Source organism: Microtus pennsylvanicus, chromosome 1, assembly GCF_037038515.1.
Source record: "Microtus pennsylvanicus isolate mMicPen1 chromosome 1, mMicPen1.hap1, whole genome shotgun sequence".
In the NCBI taxonomy this organism is placed as follows: Eukaryota; Metazoa; Chordata; class Mammalia; order Rodentia; family Cricetidae; genus Microtus; species Microtus pennsylvanicus.
The window spans coordinates 164,319,680-164,345,393 of NC_134579.1; the positions used below are offsets into that span (position 1 = coordinate 164,319,680).

Consider the following 25,714-nt stretch of genomic DNA (forward strand, 5'->3'; position numbering starts at 1 on the left):
TTTTGGTTTTTTTTGTTGTTTGGTTTTTCGAGACAGGGTTTCTCTGTGGCTTTGGAGCCTGTCCTGGAACTAGCGCCTGTAGACCAGGCTGGCTAAAACAATTTTATTGTGTTCATTTTGTGTGTGCTGCACACACACAAGTCACAGCATACACATGGAAGCCAGAGACCCTCCCACCAAGGGAGCTCAGCAGGGCAAACTCTGGTCTGCAGGCTTCCTTGCATGCACCTTTCCACAATGAACATTTGCCCCCACACCCAAACAAAGGCTTGCTTTCCAGCTCAGGCTGGTCTTGAACTCATTGCACAGTCCAAACTACTCTCAAACTCTGTCCTCTGCTGAGCGCTAGAATTAGAAGCTCTGCACAACACACTGGGCTTGTTATTTAATTCTTGTGATACTGAGGACTGAATGCTGTCACAGCTGTCACAGGCCTGCCTGGTGACTGCTGGTGGGCTCCCCTCTATTCTTCTTGATGCACCTGCTACGTCCAAGGTCCCCAATCACCGGGTGAAGTGCTGAGAGCCTATGCTCTCTGCCTGGCGCCACCATCACATCCAGAAGGCTCAGGATCTCTAGGAAAGGGGCAAGTGCCAACCCTATCTGAACTAGACCAGTGTTATTTTGGAAATTCAACCCACATTCTAATCTCAAAAATATCTACAGGTGTTCTCAAACCTCTATGGCTCTGAGAACACTGATTTACTGATAAATAAAGTTACACAAACTTCCTAGGAAACAAGTACTAGACACCCATGGACCTATACTGAGTTCGGGACCAGCCTGGTCTACAAGAGCTAGTTCCAGGACAGATTCCAAAGCTACAGAAAAACCCGGTCTCACAACAACAACAAAGAGACTGATATAGGAATTCCAGGCTGGTCCAGGCTACAGGATGAGAACCTGCCTCGAGACTTGGGGGACAGGGACTACAGTGGACTACACCTGGAATACTGACATGGGGAGGTAAAGATAGGAGAATAGTTGAGGGTCATCCTCGACTAACAGTGGGGGCATAGCGGCATACACCTTTCATCCTAGCACTATGTATGACTTAGGTTTCTAACTAATCTCCAAACCTCCTAGAACTCTAGTTTGTACATAAACTCACACAGTGACTAGGCCTATGTACAAAGATGGTCACTCTAGCATTGTTCACAGCACTATAAAAATAGAAAACACCTATCATTAGGAAAAAGAACAGGGAATGATTATCTAAAAGATGTAAGAGTATAGTATAGCTCAGTCAGTAGTACGCACCAAGCTGTGGGTTCATTCACCACCACTTGAAGCAAATGTGGTGTGCTACACGCACAATTCCAGCACTGGAAAATGAATCAGGAGGGTCAGGAGTTCAAGGTCATCCTCAGCTACTTAGGAGTTTGAAGAAGGTCTGGGCTAAGGAAGACAGGGGCCAGGGACAACTCAGTTGTCAAACTCTTGCTTAGCATCACAAAGCCTTGGGTTCAAGCCCTAACACCAACAGTGTGCACAGACAAAAGAAAGCCAACGGCAAACTTTAGATTCTAGCACTGCTGGTCAGACTGTGTCCTCATTCCTCCGGCCCAACTCCTGCTGCGGCCCAACTCCTGCTGCGGCCCAACTCCTGCTGCGTCTTAGCCATGCCTGTCTGATGTGCTCTGGAGCAATGAGGAACGTTTTGTGAACTGTTGGGGACAGAGAACAAATGGGTAACTGCTTTTCAGACAAGCCCTTCCACTAACCACTGTAGATTTTACCAGCCTCAACACACACCAGTGGCAGTCAGGTACCACAGTCTGGCACTACCCTGGGAACTTCCGATATGCATGAAGCCCTTCCCCAGTTCACACAGTATGAAGCAAGGGCAGGGGTTAGAGTGAAACGTGGTGAATTTCTAAATATTCCTTTATAAAAATGTTTAAAGGTGTAAAAAAATCATTTTTTCCCATGGAATTATTTTTTTAAAATGTGTCACTTAGGCTGGGTAGACAGCTCAGTGCACCAGTGCTAAGACCTAAGTTGGAAACCCCAGAACCCATAAGAGCTAAACATAGTAGCAGACATCTAAAATGCCATCACTGACTCCTGAGACAAGATGGGAAGTACGCACAGCTCTCAGGTCAGCCGGCCCATATATGGAGGTGAGCCACAAAGAGGGCTCATCTCAGCCCAGGTGAAAGGTGAAGACAAACACAACCCAGCTACCTGCTGACCTCCTACACAGAAACCCTCTACTTAGACATACACACAGATTTTTTTTTTCCTTTTGGTTTTTTTGAGACAGGTTTTCTCTAGCTGTCTGGGAGCTCGTTCTGTACCAGGCTGGCTTCAAACTCACCAAGATTCTCTTGCTTCTGCCTCCCGAGTACTGGGATTATGGCATGCACCAACACTGCCCGGTGAGATTTTTAAAAATTGTCTTTTTAAGTATCACTTATGACAGTTACAAAGTGGGAACAAGTCAAATGTCTATCAGTTGATAAATGAATACACAAATGAGATCCAGCCACATAATGGACTATTTAGTATTTGGTCGTAAAAAGGAACAGAGTGCTTCTGGGATCCTGGTTCTCCATGCAAAGAGCCTGGAAGTCTCTGACCCATTTTAACAAGTCAACAGCTTGAACAAACTAAATCCAAACAACTTTCCTAGAATCCAAACAGCAGAGGGTACAGACCAACAGCCACCCCCGAAACTAGCGTGGACACAGAGATCACAGCCACCCAGGAGAGTCAAGAGCAGAGATCTCCAGGGGAAACAGGACCAGGAGAAAACAGAGCCTGTGGTGATGAGTCAGGGAGAAAGGCCTCAGAGTTAACTCCAACATTCTCAGTCAGAGGGCACCTACATTTTTGTGGGTTTTACCTTCAAAGTTCTAGGTCTTCAGTAAATGTCAGAGGGAAATTCCTTCACGATCGTGGCAGAGGAATTAAAAACAGAACAACGTTGGGATGTTCTGGAGCACCGTGTATTTGCCTGTACAGGTTTTAGCAGAGCCTTTGAGACCTGAGGGAAGGGAGACTCCAGCTGTGTAGAAAGGGTAGGCAGGGAGAGGAATGACACACGACAGGACAACAGGACAGAGGAGCAGCACAGGTCTGTTAAATAGCCCAAAGCAAAGCAGGGCACAGGGCGCTGGCCTGGCAATGCAGTGACCAGAATACACATGATGGAAGGACAGAGCCAATTCCTGCGAGCTGTCCTCTGACCTCCAAAATAACGTAGGCTGCCGAGCATGCTCACACACAAATAAATGTAGAATAAAACAAAATTTACTCTTATCTACCTAACAGACAACAGTCCATGATGCATGCGTCTGTGTTTGCTCTATGTGCGCTTGTCTCCTGTTACTGAAGTTGAATATTTAAGTTTTAAGTGTATACTGCATTCTAGGGTAGCATCGGGAGGTTAGGAAAAGAGAAGGAATTGATATCACAAAATAGAGAAAACGGAATCTTACAAATGCTCAGTTAAAACCTAAAAACAAAGTCGGGTATGATGGTACTTGACTTAGCCACAGAGACAAGGGGATCTCTGAGTTTGAGTCCAGCCTGGTTTACATAATGAGTTCCAGGATAGCCAGGGTCATGCAGAGAGACCCTGTCTCGAAAACAAAACAAAGCAAGCAAACAAACAAGCCTAACAAGATCCAGGTATGTTGGTTCATCTCATACCTGTAATTTCAGCACTTGGGAGGCAGAGGCAGGCTGAACTCTGATTTTTAAGCTAGTCAGAGCTGCATAGTGAACACATACCAGCATGGCTACAGATGCCAGCAGGGTGGTGAGACCATGTTTCAACAACAACAACAACAACAACAACAACAACAGCAACAATAATACCCCCACAAAACCTAAGAAGAGCCAGCCACACTGACAAACGTCTATTCCAATACTCTGAGGACTGAGGCAGGAGCACCGTATATTACGCTGCTCTGTATAGAACAAGTTCAACACCATCAAGGGCCACACTGAACGACCCCGTGTAAGAGCCAAAGTTATATTTTAAGTGAGTATAGATCATATCAAGTTGATAATTAAAACTACTCAAGAGACAGAGGCAGGTGGATGTCTGTGAGTTCCAGGACAGCCAGGGCTATTACACAGAGAAACCCTGTCTGGGAACGGACGGGACAACACAGACAAACAGAAAAACAACTAACCACCATGCGACCCAATAACCAGACTTAGGCTGGGGATGCATGTAGTGATTACTTGGTACACACAGGAGTTAGGGCCTACCTCAGTGCTGGGGATAAAGAATCACAGGGAGCCATCACTAAAGATCTCAAGGCCAACAAAAGGATGGTAAAAAGAATACTGCTCGACACTGAAATTTTGGGGGAGACAATCTGATAACTCACATTCAATGGACCAATCCATTAAAACACAATCTGTTAAAATTTATATAAGAAACAGACAATCTGAATATAGCTGAATATACTAGAAAATTGAATCACTAATTCATATTCCCCACAACTGAACTCAATCGGCCCAGATGATTTCAAAGGTATACTCCATAAACACTTGAAGAGATGGCATCACACGCTGCAGTGGGGACTGATGCAGGAGGATTGTCATGAATTCAAGGTCAGCCTGGGCTATGCAGTAAGTTCCAGGCCAGTCTAAGGTACAGAGAATGGAAAGTCTTTGTCTCAACACAAACCAACTTGGGATCTAAGAATGTAGCCCAGCTGTGCTTGCCTAGAATGCACAAGGCCTTGAGTTCGAGCACCAGCACCGGGTAAAGCAGGCTTGCTGGCTCACACCTATAATCCTATCACTTAGGGAGCAGCAGCAGCAGGACAGCCTGGGTTGGTTACACAGGGCCATGTCTTTAAAAAGTAAATACATAAAGCCAGGAGGTGGTGGTGTATGCATTCAATCCCAGCACTTGGGAGGCAGAGGCAGGCAGATTTCTGTGAGTTTGAGGCCAGCCTGGTCTACAGAGCGAGTTCCAGGAAAGGCTCCAAAGCTACACAGAGAAACCCTGTCTCGACAAACAAAAAGTAAATAAATGAATCAACACATAAAATGAATAAAAATAAATGATAAGACACCCCAGCCCAGGATCGCATGTGTTCCAGGCTGACACAATAGCACTGTGCAGTTACACGGCTCAGAAGCACCTTGACCTAGGTCTGACCATCTTGGCCATCCTGCCCCTGCACCACTGTACTCTCTCGCTTCACGTGGTGCTAGAGGCTGAACCAAAATTCCTGCATCCTAAGCAAGCACCTTACCAGGCGAGTCACATCTCCAGCCCGACAGCATTGCTCTACAGAATCTTCTGGAAGACACACCTTCTATCTCCACAACTTCAGTGAGGCCAGGATGCTTTCGTATTAAAGCAGATGACACCACAAGGAAACTCCACAACAGTACCCCCATGAATACAGACACAGGAATGCTCATGATACACTGTCAGATTTAATATAACAATGAATAAAAAATAACTGACAGGTGTGGGATGCACACACACCTTATAAGGCAGAGGTAGGCAAATTCTTGAGTTTGAGGCCAACCAGGGCGACACAGAGAAACCCTATCTCAAAAAAACAAAAACGGAAAAAAATGTGTGTGTGTGTATATACACTATGATCCAGGCCAGATCTTAGCTAGTTCAACATTTGAAAAACCAATTAATATAATCTATCACAATAACAAAGTAAAGAAGAAACAGTCATGTGATTGAATTGATAGATAGCAAAATCTGACACCATTCATAACAAAACCTCTCAGGAACCTGGGGCTCAACTTGTAAAGGAGCATCTGGGAATGGGGTTGAGGGTGAGATGGCTCAGCAGATGAAGGCACTTTGTCACTAAACTAAGGACCTGAGAGCAATTCCTGGGACCCATATGTTGGTAGAAAACCAACTACCAGCACAAACCTTTAATCCCAGAACTCCAGAGACAGGCTTCTGTGGGCTGAGGCCAGCCTGTTCTACACAGTGAGTTCCAGGACAGCCAGGGCTACGCAAAAGGACCCTGTCTGAAAAAAGAAGACAACAACAAGAAGTGCCATAAATTGACCCCTGACCTATACACACACGCACACACCCTGTGCATGATTAGATTAGAAAATTAAAAAAGAGGGGCTGGAGAGATGGCTCAGTGGTTAAGAGCACTGACTGCTCTTCCAGAGGTCCTGAGTTCAATTCCCAGCAACCACATGGTGGCTCACAGCCATCTATAATGAGACCTGGCGCCCCCTTCTGGCTTGTGGGCACACACAGAAGGAATGCTGTACCATAATAAATAAATAAATATTTTAAAAAAATTAAAAAAAAAAAAGAAAATAGTCCCTAGTAAGAAACTAGAAGCCTTCTTGCTAATATCATTTGAAACAAAACACCAGGTCTCCTGTCATCGTTTCTGTTCAACATTGTACTAAAGCTGACACAATGAGGAAAGTAAGTTGAAGTTGCAGTGCTTTGAAAGAAATTAAAAACTTTTTCATGTACTAAAGAGACAGCTCATTGGTTAAGAGCAATTCACTGGCTACTTTTCCAGAGGTTTGGTTTCCAGCTCACAACCACCTGGAGTTTCAGTTCAAGGAGATGCAATGTCCTACTCAGGCCTCTGGAAGCAGAAGGTAACCACCACATGGTACACAGACACACATTTGGGCAAAACACTGGTACACATAAAATACAAAAAAATCTGAAAGTACTTGCCTTCAAGACTAATGGCCTGAGCTCCATTTCTAGAACATGGTGAAGGAGAGAAACAATTCCTACAGGTTGTCCTCTGACCTCCACATATGCACATCAGGACACACACACGCACACATGCACACACACAATACACTTAAGCTATTGGCCAAGCACTGATTCAGATAATATAGTTTCTGAGTGATTATTTCGGGTCTAAGCACCCAGAAATGAAAGAACACCATCCAACAACAGCTACGCATGCCTTTAGTCACAGCACTCGGGAGGCAGAGGCAGACGGATCTCTGTGAGTTTGAAGCCAGCCTGGTTTACAAAGCAAGTATTAGGACAGCCAGGATTACATAGAGAAACCCTGTCTCAAAAAACTAAAACAAGGGGCTGGAGAGATGGCTCAGAGGTTAAGAGCACTGGCTGCTCTTCCAGAGGTCCTGAGTTCAATTCCCAACAACCACATGGTGGCTCTCAACCATCTGTACTGAGATCTGGTGCCCTCCTCTGGCGTGCGGGCATACATGGAGGCAGAATGTTGTATACATAATAAATAAATAAATCTTTAAAGAAAAAAAAAAACTAAAACGAAGAGTTGGCTTGTCGTGGTATCTCTTCATAGCCATAGAATAATGACTGAGACAGCTGGGCACGTAGCTCAGCTGGTACAGTGTTTGCCGGGCATGCACAAAGGCCTGGGTTCCATCCCCAGCACCATATAAACCAGGCATGACGGTGCACACCTGTAAATCCAGCACTCTAAAGGTAAAAAGGGGATCAGACCATCCACTGCAGCAGTGTTCAGGGCTAACCTAGGCAGCATGAGACCCTGACGCAGGGGGAAAAGAATAAATGGAGAAAGCTGGATCCCTGGTGCTCTGAGCACTAGAAATTCCAGGCTGTGTGCACATACAGAATGTTTACCTGGGCTCCCAGAGAGCAAGTATGACAAGGTAGATGGGTGCTAACGGCAGATCTGGAGCTACGCTTACAGTCTGTGAAATGCTTTCTTAGGAACTAAAGGTGCATTTGCAGAACCACAGAAGACTCTGCCCTAGGTTAGACCCACCTCATTCCTCAGTCCCTATGGCTTTATGTGGTATGTTATTCCCCACCCGAACTGCAGCTGTGAGAGGCAGATGTGGCCTTTTTCCATTCTCTACCTCCATCAGCCCCTAAGGTCAAGTTAATACAATAAGCAGACAGTAACACTGTAGCATCTGGGCATGGTGGTGTAAAGCCCAGCTCGGCAAGCAGAGGCAGACAAGCTCAGCAAGCCAGCTAAAGCAGTGAGACTCTGTCAAGAAGGAGGAAGAAGAGGGAAATGTAGCAAATTCAAGGCCTGCTGAACTACAAAATTAAAGCTCAAAGTAGGCAACTTGATGAAACTCTGTCTCAAATAAAACACAAAGTACAACAAAAGGATCTGGGTGTAAGTCAGTGATAAATGATTGCCCGGCACAATTTCTAGTACTAAAAAAAGAAAAGAAAAAAGTCTTGAGGGGCCTGGAGAGATGGCACAGCAGCTAAGAGGTCCTGAGTTCAATTCCCAGCAACCACGTGTTGGCTCACAACCATCTGTAGTAAGATCTGGCACCCTCTTCTGGCCTACAGGTATACGTGCAGACAGAACACTGTATACATAACAGATAAACAAATTTTTTGTTTGTTTGTTGTTTGAGACAGAATTTCTCTGTAGTTTTAGAGGCCATCCAGGAACTCCCTCTGAAGCCCAGGCTGACCTTAAACTCACAGAGATCCGCCTCCTAAATGCTGGGATTAAAGGTGTGTGCCACCATGCTCGGCAAATAAATAAATCTTTAAGAAGAAAAAAGCCTTGTATTCCAGCACTCCTAAAGCAGAGGCAAGTAGATCTCTGTAAGGTGGAGGCCAATCAAGGCTATGTAGAGAGCCTGTCCAGAATAACTAAATAAAACAGAGAGAGAGAGAGAGAGAGAGAGAGAGAGAGAGAGAGAGAGAGAGAGAGAGAGAGAGAGAGAGAGAAGAAAGACTAAACTATGGCAGGAAAGAATATTCACTTGAGGACTCCTTAGGGACAACCCACTTTGTAGATAGAAATGATGGGCTTAATTTGGAAAAGATCTGCTACTCCAACTTTCCCAGGACCAGTCTTCCACATAAAGCCACAGAGGCATCTACAATTTTTGCCATTACCAAATGCTTGCCCCTACATCCCTAAAGGCAGAGCAAACCAAAGAGCACTAAAGCAGTTATATTATGAAGACTCCACTCTCCCCATAAGGACATCGGGAAGTGTTTCAGCTGAAGGTACCCTCTAATAACTGAAGCTAGAAGTAAGACAGCTTAAACGAAACCCTTCTCACACCCAAGAATTCAAGTTTGCCAGAGGCCCTTGAGTACAGAGATCCATCTTGGAAGAGAGGGAATCAGGTCCTCACCTCTGGTATCAGCCGTCTCCTCTTCACACTGGGGACGGAGTCTGGTTGGCCATCGCTGCCCAGCTGCTTCCGCTTGCTGGACTCCTGGAGGGCAGTGAGGACGCTGTCCAAGGGGTGCTTCTCAGAGGCCCTGGAGTTCCGGGAGCAGTCCAGTGCAGCATCGTCACCCTCTACCTTCACAGTGTTATTTTTCACAACTATGGCAGAGGAGAAATAGGGCTCAGCAGGAAAGACCAAGGCTGCTGGGCGAGCAGCAGGGCTCTCTGAGTGGCAGGTGTTTGTGGGCCACCCTCTAGCACCGTCATTTAAGGATGCTGACTAGACTTCCCATCAACACGATCCCGTTCCTATGCTTGCCAATACCCTACAGTAAGGGCACGGTTCAATTCCAAGAGGATTAAAAGTCCTTTGCAGGAGGAGGTAAACGGGGAAAACATACATTTTATGTGCGTGGTGGTGCTAGGTAGTAACCCAAAGCCAAGGACTCTAAAACTGAACTACATCCCCACCCCTAGATAGCATCTTCCTACACTTTTAAAAAGCAGTTCAAGATAGGTGTATAGATAGAGGGACTGCCAACAATGGGTAGGAAGGCTTCTCATAAATACTTTTTAAAATGTGGGGCTATATGATATATAACCTATTCAAAAATATCCAATTAAAAACTTTTCTTTTTACCTTCTTCTACATCTTCACTGAATTCAGTTGAGTTCATCTTCTATTCCACTAAATGAAAAGATAAAGACAAGGTCTTCATTTATTGGTTATTTCTTAATGTTTCTCACTCACAGAGAGACCCCTCATCCCCCAGCCCAGCCCGAGAACCAACAATTAAAGGCTTTGCCACAGATTGTAAGCAAGCATACCCCTCTTTCTTTCTTTCCTTCCTTCTTTCCTTCCTTCCTTTCTTCCTTCCTCCTTCTAAAAGATCTGGGGTCTCACTGTGTAGCTAGCTGGCCTAGAATTCCCTATGTAGTTCTAGAGATTCGCTTCCTCTGCCTCCAGTGTTGGGACTAAAGGCGTGCACCACCATTTGCCACCCAAGCAAGCTCTCTGCTTATCTGCAGAGACAGCCAGGTCTTTCCACTACCAGACCATATGAACAGAGTGCTATCCGGGCAGTGGTGGCACATGCTTTTAATCCCAGAATTTGGGAGGCAGAGGCAGGCAGATTTCTGCCTGGTCTACACAGCAAGTTCCAGGACAGGCTCCAAAGCTACAGAGAAATCCTGTCTCAAAAGAAAAACAGAAACAAAATACAAAAACAACAACAACTACAAAAAAGCTGGCTGAGAGCCGTTTACTGAAAAATGCTCCTGCAACTCCAACACGGAGGGATGACTTCTTTTCCATCCCTGCTTACAAATTCTGCCCAGGAAATAAATAAAAGCTGCTGGAGGGAGCCTGAGTCTCAATAAACAGAGCTAAGGAGCTAGCACTCCAGGTGCTAAGACAGATAATGGCAACCACACATTCAGTATGCAGTTGGTCCAAGTGGAGACGCACCGGAGCACCGATGCAAATGGATTCAGAGAGCCTAACAAAAGCGGCACACAACACCTCATTAACAACTGTATTTACTGGGGGCTGGAGACGGCTCAGCAGCTAAGAGCTCCTGCTGTTCTTGCAGAGGACCCCCCAAGTTCAATTCCCAGCACCCAGGTTGGGTGATTCATTATCTCCTAAAATACTAAGGGATCCAATAACACCCTCTTTTGGCCTGAGGGTACCTTCATGCACCTGTGCATATGCACACACTTACACATAAATAAAAAAAAAATCATACTTATCAGCTGGGCAGTGAAAACGAACACCTTTAATCCCAGCATTCAGAAGACAGAGGCAGGTAGATCTGTGAGTTGAGGACAGCCTGGGCTACAAACAAAGTGAGTTCTAGAACAGCCAGGGCTAAACAGTGAAACCGTCTCAAAAACCAAAACCAAAACAAAACAAAAGTATTTATCACATGCTAAAATGATATTTTAGACTTGCTGAGCTAAAGAAAATAATTTACTAATTTTACTTTTTTTGTTTTTTTGTTTTGTTTTATGGTTTTTTTTTATTTGTTTGTTTTTGGCTTTTTGAGACAAGGATTCTGAGTAGCGCTGATTATCCAAACTTACTTTGTAGACCAGACTGGCCTCGAACTCACAGAGATCCACCTGCCTCTGCCTCCCGAGCGCTGAGATTAGAGGCATGCACCACCACCGCCCAGCCTCTCACAATTTTTAAAGAAGGCTATTAGACAATTTAAAACTACACATGAGATCCCATGAGTGCACAGCATGTGTCTAGTCCATCCTTCAGGAGTAGCATGGAGAGGCATGAGGAGGGGCTGGTGCGGTACTGACAGAGCCATGGTCTCCCAACCACAGCTGCGATGCAACTCACACCATCACTGGAACCAGGGAGTCCTGGTGGCCCCAAATTCTACAGACCATACAAATGCAAGTGACATTTGAAAACTCTATCTACCACACCCTTTAATGTTGGTATTGGGGACTTGTGATTCCAACAATTGATTCAACTGATTACAAGCAGAGTTTTTGTTTTGTTCACGGACCGGAGGAAGTGGGAGCAGGGGAGTATCTTTTTGGGACATTTTTACGACAGAGATGTCACTACAGCATCCTGTACATGGGGTAGCCAGAGCCTGGCATGTGTCCAACATACTGTCCTGTTTTAGAGGGGATAAATGGAAAGGAGAGGACAAGAGAGACGCCATCTAGCTGATCTAGCGACATAATAACTACTTCAAAATTGGTTAACAGGCTGGGCATGGTTGTGCACGCCTATCATTCCAGCACTCTGAAGGCAGAGGCAAGCAAGATCTCTGTGAATTCAGGGCCCCGCCAGCCTGGTCTACACATCAAGTTCCAGAATAGCCAGGGATACAGAGAGACCGTGTATTTGGTAAAAACAAAGCAAAAAAGCCAGCCAAACAAACTGGCTAACGATAGCAACACTTGTGCAGAAGTACGATTCTGAAGAGCATCGGAGCAGTGCTCTGAATCGGCATCAGTCTTTCCTCCCTGCATTACTACTGCAAAAGACTAAAATGGAGATTTGAGGTTAAAAATAAGCCCCATTCACAAAGCTAACTCACACTTGAAGAACATAAAGTGATACAGAAAACAAAACATCAGTCTTACGGCTCCACTCATTATTTCTGGCAGACAAGTAAACCTTGCATCTAAGCTGGAAGTTCCCTTAGCAGTCAGGAAGGTTGGCAGAGCCAGACTGAAGCTCAAGTATTATTCCCAGCCCAGCCAGGGAACTGATCAGAAAACACACTTCAGGTCACTGGAGTACCCAAGCCTGCCTACTGCCCTTGGAAGCACTGGCACACAGTCACATAACCCATTCCCTCCGACTGAAGACAAACTCGTGACAGGCTGTCAGAAGCAAGCACCATCTACAAATCAGGATCTTGCTAGACAGCCCAAGTTGGCCCTGAACCTCAGGTAGCCTGGCCTGGCCTGGCCTTGAACTCCATCCTTTTGTTTCTGCTGGGATTACAAGCACGCACTATCAGTTACACATTTGTGTTCTTGGGAAGAAAAGGAGGAATGGAGGGAGGCAGGTGGTTTAAGTGATTCAACAGTGGTGGCGCTGGCTAAGCAAAAGTGCTAAAGATGGACAAACTCAGGCAAGGTGGGAGGTGTTCATCCACCACTGTACCCGTCTGCCTAGTATGTGCCAGTCACACAAGGAGCACCATGGAGCTGAGCGGCAGTGAGTGGAAGTCCCTGCTGCTGGTGGAATCTGTTGGAAAAGAGTCTTAGTGAGCCAGATGTTCTGAACCTTGTGAACCATACCAGAATATCCAACACATAATTGTGAAGCCCAGAAACTGACAATGGAGGAGCTACATGTGAGCCACCTGTAGGAAGGAGAAACTGAAGGACCCAAGAAGGCTTTAGCAAGAAGTGAATGGGCTGTCCAGCTTCAGGGCACTCGCGACACCCAGAGTCCTTCTGCTCCAGGATGCATCTCCATTTGTATGCAGATTAACAGCAGAGGCTAGGCCAGCCCAGGAGGAACTCAGTCAATCTCCCACTTGCAAGGCCACAGGAGTGGCTCTATAAACCAGCTCCGCCTCAGCCTGGGGTAACTTTAGCCCCAAATCTACCACCACAGAATCCTGAGGCTCAGCATCCCACAGTGAATGAGAGGCAGAACCAGGCTTGAAATTGAGTTTGTACCTCCCACCCAGGCAGAGCAGGGGGCAGGGTCACTACATGCCCTCTAGGAAGTGCTTTTGAGGAACACAATCCCAGCTCCAGACTTAGGTCTTGGATCAGCAGCAATTGAGGAACCCGAATCTCCTCTGTAAGAAAGCTATCTGGAAAGCCAGGCGGATGGATCCAGGCTTGGAAAATGACACTTCCCTACCCCCACAGTGAAGGAAGCTTCCAAGGAGAGGTCAGGCAGGTCACTCCCTGCATCCCCAGGCTAGTAGAAAGGAGATGTGTGTCACACAGCTACCTCCACTTCCTGGTCACCTGCTTAGTGAGGGTCACATGCTCTCTGTGGGTGGACACAGAAGACCCAGATGCCTAGCATGCCACACACATTCCTCCCAATTGCACTGCAGGTTCTGGAGGAACCGGAGCTCCCACCACACTCTTCTGCAGCCTTGAACTGAGCAGCCTCACACTCCTTTTCAAAACCTTATTTCTCAGCAGACCTTAAATTTAGAACACACACATACATCAATGCACGTGCCCGAAACAACTTTCTCCCGAAGGGGCAGCTAGTCCATGTACTTCAGAAATGTCTGAACAAGGTAATGCTGTGGGAATGCCTGCAGTCAATAACCTTTAAGAAACCATGCCAACTGCAAGGCAAGGGAAAAATTCAGAGATGCTTGTTTCTGGTGCAAATGTCAAATTGAACTAGAGGTACAGACCTGTAATCCCAGGATCTTGAGTTCAAGGGCAGCCTGACTAAAAACAGTGTTTCTGTTTCCAAAAACAACAGTGGAGGGGAGGGGATGTCAGTCAGTACAGTGCATGTCTAGGAGTACTAAGTCCTAAATTGGTAGTCCAGCACCACAGAACCCTGGCATGTGATGGGGGCCAGCCTGGTCTACACAGCGAGTGCCAGGACAGCTATAGACACAAAGAGAAACCCTGCCTCGAAAAAACAAAACAAAGAGCCAGGAAGCAGTGGTGCATGGCACACCTTTAATCCCAGCATTAGGGAGGCAGAGACAGGCGGATCTCGGTGAGTTCGAGGCCAGCCTGGTCTACCAAGTAAGCTCCAGGACAGGCTCCAAAAGCTACAGAGAAACTTTGTCTTGAAATAAATAAATAAATAAACCAACCTAGCACAGTGAACAAGACATGGCGACACATGCCTGAAATCCCAGCATGCAGGATATAAGGGTGCAGGAGGAACGGAAGTTCAAGACACAGCTATATAGCCAATTCAACAGCAGCCTGGAATATGAGGCCTTCCACACACGTACTTACTTCTGAAGCCAGGCATGGTGGCTCATGCCTATAATCTTAGCACAAAGGCAGAGGTGGCAGGTAGAAGAAAGGCTGGGTCATCTACACACAGGCATTTTGAGACAATTCTAGGCAGGTTACATGTACACGGACATAAATATATATATATATATATGTGTGTGTATGCATGTATGTATATGTATATATATAGGTACGTTGTGAAGATGTTTCTTATATTACCTTGTAATGACTTTATATATTATTATGGTTATTTTAAAAATAACAATAAAAATGGAAATATTTTCCCAATTTAGTTTTTGTCCCGCCACTTCTGACTTATTGGAGAGGGGATGTGACTTCAACTCTCAAAATCCTCCTGTCCCCACATGCTGGTTAGTTTCATGTCAGCTTGGCACAGCTAGCGTTATCTGAAAGGAAGGAACCTTAACTGAGGCAATCCTCAGTAAGATCCAGTGGTGGGGCATTTTTTTAAATTAGTAACTGACCGGGGAGGGTTCAGCCCACGTAGGTGGTGCTATCCCTAGGCAGCCGGTCCTAGTTTCTCTAAGAAAGCAGGCAGAGCATGCCCAGGGGAACAAGCAGTAAGCAGCACCCATCCAGGGCCTCTGCAACTACTCCTGCCCCCAGGGTCCTTCCCTTACTTCCTTCAATGGACTACAATGTGGAAGTGTAAACCAAACAAAACCTTTGACCCGGTCAAGGTGGTTCATCACAGCAGCGGTCACTAGGATAATCAGCTTCCCAAATCCTGGGACTTCAACACATGCAGTCCCCCACCCCCACCCGCTTTCTTTCTTTCTCTTTCTTTTTTCTTTGAAACAAAATCTTACTCTGTACCCTAGACTGACCTAAAATTTGCTATGAGGTCGGCCTGGCCTTGATTTTGGGATAATCCTTCTGCCTTGGCTTCTTCATGACCATAACCTCTTCACTACCGTGACCAAATATCTTATTTATTTGAGACTGAAATTAACTATAACTCTCAAAGGCTGAGGCAAAGATTAGAGGTATGGTATATCACCACACCCAACTGCAAATGATTTTTTTCATATATATATATATATATATATATATATATATATACACACACACACACACACACATATACTGTGTATATGTGGGGGGGTCAGAGTTCAACTTGGGGGAACTGGTTCTCTCCTTTCACCATATGGGTCCCCGAAATAAAACTCAGATGGTCAAGCTTGATAGCAAAAAATACCTTTAAGCACTGGCCATCAGCAAACTTTTGACAGGCCCTGATTGTCCTGGAACTCACTTTATCGACCAGGTTGGCTTCAAACTCACAGAGATCCACCTGCTCTGCCTTCCAAGTCCTGGGTTTAAAGGTATGAGCTAAGCCACCAAGCCGGGTGGTGGTCGCACTTGGGAGGAAGACATAGGTGGATCTCTATGAGTTTGAGGCCAGTCTAGGCTACTGAGTGAGTACCAGAACAGGCTCCAAAGCTACACAGAAAACCCATCTTGAAGGGAGAAAAAAAAAAGGTGTGCACCACCACTGTCTAGTCATCAGCAAACTCTTAACACAGCCCATGAGATCTTTTCCTTTCAGAGGAGAGAGTATTAGCCAAAACTACTACTAAAAGCGGGGAAATCCACTAGAAGTTACTGTCAGTGTCCATCGAGATGTGACAATCTTTCCTATCGCACTGGCGCTCTAAAGACCTTGGACTAGACATTTCTATCAGTCACAGGGCCTCAAACATTTGGAATCTCTGAGCCCTACAACAGGCCAACAAAGCAAAGGTCACAAGCAGAGAACTGGCAGGAGGGGTGAGCACACACACACACACACGTTCTCGCTTCAGTCCATCTGCTCAGTGCCCCAGAGAGCTCTGGCTATGAAGATGCTGGGCTGAGAGCCCCACCAGACTGCTAATCACAGGCAAATCGTACTGAAAGCTGAGCAGGACACGGAAGAGAACAAATGTGCCCCGACCGAGTGGCCTTTGATCACTGTTGTTTTTCCCATCGTACAAAGCGAGGAAGTCAAGGTCTACACGTTTCCTAAACAGAAGACGTCCAATCTGAAATTGGCAGGAAGAGATGGGCATTAAATTATGTGTACAATTCAAAATCAATTGTTCATTATAAAGCTACCCAATTAATAGAAAGAGACTTCAAAGTTCACTGGGGATATCCCAACTACGTAATTTTAAAAGGCCATAAAGCAGCTGGAGGGAAATATGACAAAATGCTAATTACCTCCAATTAGCGGGATTATGGGTGATTCTTCAGATTGTTCCTCTACTTTTCAACATCCTACAGTAAGTATGAAACTCTTTGATACATAAAGTTATTGTTTGGGCGCTCTTTTTGTTTTGTTTTGTTTTTGAGACGGGATTTCACGACATAGCCCTGGTTGGCCTGGAATTATGTTGACCACCAAAGTCTTAGAGATCTGGCTCTCCTCAGTGCTAGGATTAAAGGCGAGAGCCACCCCTGCTCACTACACTGTTCAAAATGAGCTAAATTTCTGGAGAGGAACAAGCCTGCCGGATGTAGAGTAGGCCAGAGCCCAGCTAGTCCTTCACAGGGTTGGGAGCTGGATGAGGAAATAGTTCAGCAGAGACATCCAGCTTGTGGCCAATGGGTCACAATGTGAATGTGGCTCAACAAAATAATTCGCAAACTTAAGATATCTGATTTTTTTCCCTAAAGATTAATTCATATATACAGTGTTCTGCCTGTATGTCTGCCTGCAGGCCAGACATCTCATTACAGACGGTTGTGAGTCACCATGTAGTTGCTGGGAATTGAACTCAGGAACTCTGGAAGAACAGCCAGTGCTCTTAACCGCTAAGCCATCTCTCCAGCTCCTGAATATATTTTTTTGTAACTTGATTGTGCCTGTCTTCATCATGAACTTCATAAATTTTGTTACTATCATGTCACAATATCAAAAGGCTGGATATGCTTGGATGAAGTGAGCAGTTCCCTGGGGTGAAAACCTCTTATTGCTGGGTATCTTCGGAGTGATGGAACCGTTAGGTGTGTGTGCTCCTTTCTTTGGACCTCCCTGGGAGCTGAGCACCTGGAAGAAGGTGAGGTGGGACCTAAGCAAAAAGTGAGCAAGGAGAAAGCTATGTAGGAATCTGACTAGGGAAACGGTCCTTAAGAAACAGGATGCGAGATGACGCAAATCAGGGACACTTCATGTGGGAATCCTCTGCCCTCACAGGACCATTGTCTGTTTCCTAGTTGGTCACCAGGTTCCCAAAGGACATTTTCCAGTGCTGCCAAGGGAGCATCACAGCACCCATACTTTATCTGAAGACTGTCTGCCAAAAAAGGACAGATGAGAACCAGTCACACAGGACAAGAAGCAGGCCCAGAAGTGGGAAGAACTTGGGGGCTTTGTAAAACTTAAAAGGTTCAATCCCAGCCAGCTGAATCCAGGTTCCGCCCCATTAAATCAGAAACTGCCAGGAAGGCTGCCAGTAGGCTACAGTGCAGGTCAAGGGCTGACCTGAGCTGTCCTTACCTCAGGTCAACCAGACATGAATCCTCCTCACCTCAAGGTCTGTTTCCAGATGTCCAGCTATGTATGCACTCACTACCAGATGGGTTACCCTGACAGGAAGTAACTGGAACCCAGTTACCTGTGAATGTGGCTTGATAGTCCCTCACACACAAAAGGCAAAGCAGCGAGAATGTGCTCCAATCATTTTAAAGATGATATTACTAAAACAAACTCAAGGATTTGAAAGGCTTAATGATAACTAGAAGCTTCCTTCCACCCTATCACAGCTGCCACACTGTAAGAACTGGCTTCATGACAGCGCTCTGCTACAAATCAGAACCCTTACAGGACAGTGTTTGTGTAGCTGGCTTCACATTCCAAGGGTTTTACACACAATCCCCACACCAATCTCTGCTGTGTAAATGGAGACGAAAGGGTCACCCTCTGGACCTCACTTGGGAGGATGTGACAGACTAAGAGTTAAGAAGGGCTGGAGAGACTTCCAGGTTGACAGACTCACTCTAGCATTCCCAGGGGACTGAATGGAAGCCTGGTGGTCACAGTCCCTAATCCAATAGGCTCAGATGCCTCAACTTGTCAACCAGCAAGAGGAGTCCTCAGATGACCAAGGAGAGACCGGTGAATCTGCCCATAAGAAAATGAGATCTGGCCAGGTATGGTGGTATACGCCTTTAGTCCCAGCAGTAGGGAAGCAGAGACAGGGGGATCTCTTTGAGTGCAAAGCCAGCCAGAGCTACACAGTCAAGACCCTGACTCAAAAAAGACAACAGAATTTGCTGGCAAATCGGCTCAGCAGTTTGAGGTCAGAATTGAAGTTACAGGCAGCTGTGTGATGCCACTGGGTCCTAAGAAGCAAACTTGGGTCCTCTACGAGAGCCATTATCACTCTTGACTGCTGAGCCATCTCTTCAGCCCTGTTAGAACATTTAATACCCAAACAGTTGCTCACCTGCCTAACACTTAATCCTCTCTTCTGTGAAACTGAACACACCTACCTGCCTCACCTCAGAACTGTACAAAGTATAACAAGTATAAAGGGCATGGCAGGGGTGCAGAGCAGAGCTGTTCTGAGTCAGAGGCCAGACAAGAACACACAGCGAGACCCCGTCTCAGTAAACAAATGAGAGAGTGCCTGGCGTACTGCACTCAATACAATGCCTTAAAAAGTGTAAGGCCAGTGAGATTGCTCTGGGGGTAAAGATGCTTAGCATCCAAATTGAGTTCAAGTCACAAGGCCCTCATGATGAAGAGAGAGGACCAACTCCTCGAAAGTTGTCCTGACCTCCACACATAGAACCGTAATGTTTTAAGACAATCTCATTACATAGCCCAACTGTCCTCAAACTCTTGCTTCCAGTTCAGCAGGACTGATTTAAAAAGCATGTACCACACTTTACAGCCTCTAGTGATAATTTTTGAGTTTTTTATTTTGGGTTGTTTTCTTTTTTTCTTAAAAGAACTGCAAAGTTAAAACGAACGTCTTAAAAGTTTCACAGAGTTTATTAATTTTCTCCCAAACGAAGGAAACAAGCTGGAGCGAAATGAAATCCAATGTCTTCCCCAACTGGGAGCCGGTTCCCATGCCATCTGCCCCCATGGGGTTTGTCCTGGGTTCACAGGTCGGCCGAGAGCCTCTGCGCTCTCAGAACCGGCACTCTTGGCAGCAGTGTCCTACCCATGGGATCCGCAGGACGTGTTTGCAATCTCTTCTATTTTTAGTCACATCTGCAAACGCAGTTTGAGAAACACCAGTCCTTAGAAAACCAGAGCAACTGCCCCTGCCCTGTCCTGAGGCTGTAGTCAGCACACCACCTCATCTTCCAGGAGACAAGGAAGCGCAGCCACACACTCCTGCTTGCGGCCCACATGCCCGAGGGTCGCTGTAACCTGGATGGTCCCTGAGCTTTCTGGATCCACTTAAATCTTTCTAACAGGCTCTGTTTAGGGTCTCTTTAGCCTCAGGAGAACTCGCCCTGAGACCTGGCATCCAGAAGCTGGCTCATAAAGGGAAGGACAGCATGCTCCAGCATCCACTTTAGGGCTGGACAAAGGGGCCTCACTTTCCTAAGGGACAGAGGCAGAGTCTTCTTTGTGCTGCCCACTTTTTCAAGTGTCCTGTCTTGGGAGCACATAAGCTAATTAGTGTTCTGGGCACAGCCTGCCTGCTCCAGGCAAGCTTTGGTCCAGCGCTTTACTAGCTCCATGCTCAAACCAACAGCCCTTGCACACGGGTGCTCTGTGCAGCTGGCTTAGTGATCTCTGACAGACAAAATCAGATGGGCAACGGAGAAAGAGCCATTGGCAAAAACAAAACAAAACAAAACAAAAAAACCCCTAAGAGTATGGCTAGACTGGATATCTGGAGTAGGAGTCCAAGACCAGCTTGGCTACAGAGAGAGAGGGTCTCTGCTGGTGGGCCGGGACGGCTGGTGGTCACTGACCCTCATCCCAGCACTGAGTAAGCGGAGGCAGGAGAGTCATGGGTTCTCATACAGCCTGGCCGACATAGAAAGACCCTGAAAAAGAGGATCTGGGGCACAGACCTGTCCAGCTGGGCTACATGACAAGACTCTGTCTCAACTCTATCCTCCAAATAAAACCAAGTGAGACGGCTGTCATCAAAGAGCTGCTGAGTAACTTCAGTTCTAAGACAAGCCTGTAGAGACCGCTTTTCAGACAGAATTCTAACTAACATGCCATGCACGAAGCACCACTCTAGAAAACACAGCGCCCTGCTTAACACACTAGAGACGGAGTGCTAAAACGCAGCACTCTTGGCTTGGCTTGTGTGCGCCTTGGCCCAGAACTCACAAGCTTTGGGCAGAGATGATGTTCAGAGATCCTATATTGGAATCTCAAGAAGGGAAGGAAGGCACTTGTCAGCTCTGGAAAAGGACTGAAAACAAGGTGATGCTCACAAAAATCAAAAATATTCATTTCTGTCAATATACTCTGGGGGGAAAAGGGGGAGATTTATTATCTAGGATAGGATGACCTGAACCTACATGGTGGAGAGCCGTTCCTGTAACCAGTCCTCTGACCTCCCCATCTGCACCGTCAGAGTTCCTGGGCATGAGCACACATAAATGTATATTAAAGTATTTTATCATCTAGAAGTGAGGGTACTCACGCCTATCATACCAGCATTTGGAAGGCTAAGGCGGATCAAGAGTTCAAGGTTATATTTGGCTGTGTAGTGGGTTCGAGGCCAGCTTGGACTACCTGAAACCCAGTCTCAGCACACTTCCATAATCTCAGCACTCAGGAAGCAGTGATAGGAGAAATGGCACAAGATCCAGGCAGGTGGTTTATACAGCGAGTTCCAGGCCAGCCAAGGGCTAGAAAAGATAGCATGAGTATGTCCCTCTAAACACTACAGGAAAGTTCAACTGCTCAAAAACCAACGCCCAGTTATGTCTGTCAGTAATCGGTATAGTTTGATTAGAGTGGCATCCATGGCAGGGTCTCACTTACGGCCCCCCCAGAAAACAACAATAACAAGAAAAACCCTTAAATAGATCATTATTCCTTGAACAAATTATTGCTGGTTGGCCACCAACCTTCATGTAACCTGCCTGACATATTTGAGGCGTTGGTATCACTACAGTTCAGGAAAGCCTGCTGTTGCCTTCCTGTCACTTCAGGGATTTTTTTCAGGCAATTCTAAAAATCAGCAGACAGGACACTCAAACTCTGAGTCCAATTTTCCTCTTCCTAAGTAACATTTTGCCAGCACCTTTCCTTTTGTGCTAACTGCTCTTTCATCTTATGTGTGTGGAGAGAAAAGAACAGTCAGCTTTCCTGTTAACTAACTTCAAGAGATGGCATATCTGACATGAGCCTGGTGCATTGTGAGCATATATAACCCAGCCCTAGGAAGGCAGAGAGACACTGGGCATGGTGGCCCACACCTTCAGTCCAGGCATGGAAGGAGGAAGAGGGGTTGACACCGATCAGACCAGTGAATGTCTGAAGAGGCTATCCTGGTCTACAAAGCAAGTTCCAGGACAGCCTGGGACACAGAGAAATCTTGTCTTGCAAAACAAAACAACTAAACAAAAAGGCAGGATACGTAGTGAGACCTAGTCTCGGGAGATAACAAAAGCCAGGCAGAGGCGGGGCACACCTCTACTTCCAGCACTTGGGGGGCAGAGGCAGGTAGAGCTCTGAGTTCAAGGCCAGCCTGGTCAAGAACAAGCAGAGCTGCGAGATACCCTTTCAAAAAGACCACCAAACAACAACAAAAATGCTAGGCCTGGTGGAACACACCTTTAATCCTAACATTTGGGAGGACTAGGCAGGTGGATCTCCGTCAGTTCAAGGCCAGCCTGGTTAAATAACAAAGCTCCAGGCTTGTCAAAGTTACTTAGTGAGACCCCGTCTTTAAAATACAAATAATAAAATAACCAAAAAAGGAAAACAAAAAACATCTCTGGTAAAACCCATAATGGGTGACCGGTATTAATGAAACTGGCAGGAACTTTGATAAGATTATTTATTTATTTTTAGGTTTGTTGACAAGAGCCTTTACTTGCTGAGCCACTTAACTGGTCAGTTAACAGATTTTTAAAGTCCTGGTGCTACTTGTTGATTTCAATGCCCAGGAGCTTGTCAGCTACCCAACCAGCAGGAACTGGCAGCTCTGACCCCATCTTTTCCCCACCTCCATTTCAAGAGAAGTCCTCCATTCATTCGGACATTTAATAATGTTACCAAAGTTACCAGTCCTGATTTGGTTTGATAGAAATATATAAAATTTGAATATAAAAGTTTGAATCCCCACCCCAGAGACAGGGTTTTTCTGTGTAACAGTCTTAGCTACCCTGAAACTTGTAGATCAGGCTGGCCTCAACTCACAGAGATCCATCCACCTGCCTCTTCCTCCAGAGTGCTGGGATTAAAGGTGTGCACCACCACCAATAGGTATCAGATTTTTTTAATTTTAATATACTAATTTGGGGGCTGGGGATGTAGCTTAGTTGGTAGGGTGTTTGCCTGGAATAACTGGGGCCCTGGTTTCCATCGAGCACCACAAAAATTGGGTCCGGTACTGTATACTTGTAATCCCAATTTAACAAGTGAAGTTAAATCCGGAGTTCATCACCCAGGTCTACAGAAATTTGAGGCAGCATGGGTCACAAGACTGTCTCAAAAAGGAAAAAAGTTCCTGCCAAAATCCTAGCCGAGGTCCTGTAAATGGTCTAAAACTGTAAACTAGGGGCAGAAGAGATGTTTCAGCGTTTCAGAGCGCTTGCTTATTTTTGTTTGTTTGGTTGGTAGCTTTCGTGGACCAGGCCGGTCTCGAATGCAGAGATCCACATAGCTCTGCTTCCCGAGTGCTGGAATTAAAGGTGTGCTCTACAAACGCCCGGCAGCACTTGCTGCATGGGTTGGGTTCCCAGCACCCATGTGGCGGCTCCCGACCCCATCTGTAACTCCAGATCCATGGGATAGCACCCTCTTCTGACCTCCGGGAATACGAGACGTGCATGTGGTGGACACATACATATATACGAGCAGTAAAAACACATAAACGGAAAATATAATTCTTTTAAAAAAAAACCCTAAAAATTAAGGGTGGATAGTCACAGAAAGAGAGAACTGAAGGAATGGAAGTGGGGCAGGACAACCAAGAACCCTGTCTACTATCTTGGACATACCAAGCTTGCCACAAAAACTCCACTCGCCTCCGTTTCCTGAAGTCTTTAGCTTTCTGGCACCCTACCCTCTAACTCGTGACGTGTTATTTGCAGGAAAACACTCAGAAGTAGTTACTTTAAAAAGTTAAGTTCTCTGGCTCCCAAATACTTAACCCTAATTCTGAGCATCTTAGGCTGGCCTCCGCCTCCAAAATTCTCCCAAGTGGGCCACCTGAGTGATCAAACTTCTACTCCGGTGAAAACTTAAAAAAACAAAACAAACAAAAACCCAAAACCCGCAGAACTCTGTCGCGCCCGTGCCGGCACCCAAGGCCCTCCACAACCCGGCCCCGCACAGCTCCGATCGCAGGCAGAGCCAAGTCCGCGTGGGAAACCTCCTCGACCGGTGCGGGGGAGAAGTCACGAGGAGGGCGAGCGCCCGGGGCCGGCTCTGCCGCCCTCCAGGAAGGCCTCACGCCAGCCGGGGTGCACACCCAGGGCGCCGCTGGGCCCGCCTCCAGCCGGGCAGCGGGAACCACGGAGCGCCGTGGAAAGGCCCGGGAGGGCGCCGCGCCCCCTAGCGGCGGGGCTCGCCCCACCCCGCGGCCGCCCGGCGTCCGGCGGCCTCGCTCCCTCCGCTGCCTCCCCGGGGCAGAGTCCCTCGGAGCCGCGGCTCCGGGGCCTCCCGCTCTCCGCCCCCCTGCTCCCTGCGACCGACACGCCGCACGGTCCCCGCCACAGGCCGGCCGAGCGCCCCGGCGTCGCGCAGCTTCCCGGCGACCCTGGCTGCTCCATCGCCGGCCCGGCGGGGGTGGAGAGCCGGCGCGCGGCGCGAGTGGGGCCGGCCTGGCGGCGGCGGCGCGGACCGTTCCACCGCACGTCCCCCCTCCTTCCGCGCCCGCCCTCCCTCCCTCCCTCCCCGGCCGCGGCGCGCGTGCTCCCGGAACGCCATGGAGTCGCGGCGTTCCGAGCGGGCACAAAGGGGCGCGCGGCACAATGGGCGCGGCGAGCCCGTGGGCGCCCGCTCCCCCAGCCCGGCACACACACATACACACATACACAGCCGCACCGAGACGGCGAGCCGCTCGCAGGCGGCCCGCGCCGGCCCGCACTCACCTGGGACGAGAGTTGTTACTTTGCGGAGCGGGTCCGCGCCGAGTTCGGGCGCCACGTGCGGGGGGCGGGCGCGCGGGCCGCAGTGGGGGCCGAGCGCGCAGGGCCTGGCCGGGGCGGCCCCGCCGACTGGCTGGGGGCGGCGGGCGGGCGGGCGCCGTGTATTTTCCCCTCTCTTTGTGTGTGTCCGTGCGCTGCGCTCTCGCGTGACGTGACGGGACTCCGTGTGTCATTTCCGCACAAGGACACAGGAGCCCCCGCTGCAGTGGAACCTCAAGCCCTCCGCCCCCACCGCGCCGCCCCTCCCCCTCAGCGGGGCACACGCGGGACCGGCGGCGGCGGCGGCGCTCGGGCGTGAGCGACCGCGGCGGGGAGCTGGGGCGCGCTGCGGGGCGGGCGGGCGCGCTCGGCCTGCTCCGTGCGGCTCCACGTGGGCCCGCGCCGGCTGCCGGGCGAGCACGGCGGCCGGCACCCACGGGAGAGCGGCCCGCGGCATTCTCGGCTACGTGTTTGCCCGGCCCGAGCGTGGCCCCGATACCTCTTTCTCTACTTTTTCTCCCCCCCCCCCAACTCCGGGGAGGGCGGGCGGAGAGGGGGAGCGGACGGCGCAGCGCGGCGTGTCTTCTCCGCCCGCGCCTCCCGCATTTGGGGCAGGCGGCGGCGGCGCTGCGCTCTCGCGCGGACCTTCCCGCGCCGCGCCGGGCACAAAGACTTCGGGGCGCGCTGCTCCCCCGACCCCCATCCGCGTGGAGCCGAGGGGGGGCACGCTGAAGAGCGACCCCCGCTCTGGGGCTCCCTGGCTCTGGCCACTCCCCCAGCAGGGTGGCCGCCCTCGCCGGTAAAGCCCGAGCTCGGAAAGCCCAAGTTGTGCGACTTGAGGCTGCGGAGAGAAGCACGCGCTCGCGGACCCTCACGCC

At 48.1% G+C, this 25,714-nt stretch overlaps 1 protein-coding gene across 1 annotated transcript in view; it reads right to left on the reverse strand.

Moving 5' to 3' along the window:
• Positions 1 to 25,277, reverse strand: part of Bend3 (BEN domain containing 3) — a 36,902-nt gene extending 11,625 nt beyond the window's left edge. The window contains exons 1-3 of the mRNA XM_075944536.1: positions 24,801 to 25,277; positions 9,745 to 9,792; positions 9,067 to 9,263 (exon numbers count right to left, since the gene is read on the reverse strand). Coding sequence (XP_075800651.1) covers positions 9,067 to 9,263; positions 9,745 to 9,781 — 234 coding nt within the window. The 5' untranslated portion in view covers positions 9,782 to 9,792; positions 24,801 to 25,277. The remainder of the gene's footprint in view (positions 1 to 9,066; positions 9,264 to 9,744; positions 9,793 to 24,800) is intronic.
• Between the last annotated feature and the right edge of the window lie 437 nt (positions 25,278 to 25,714).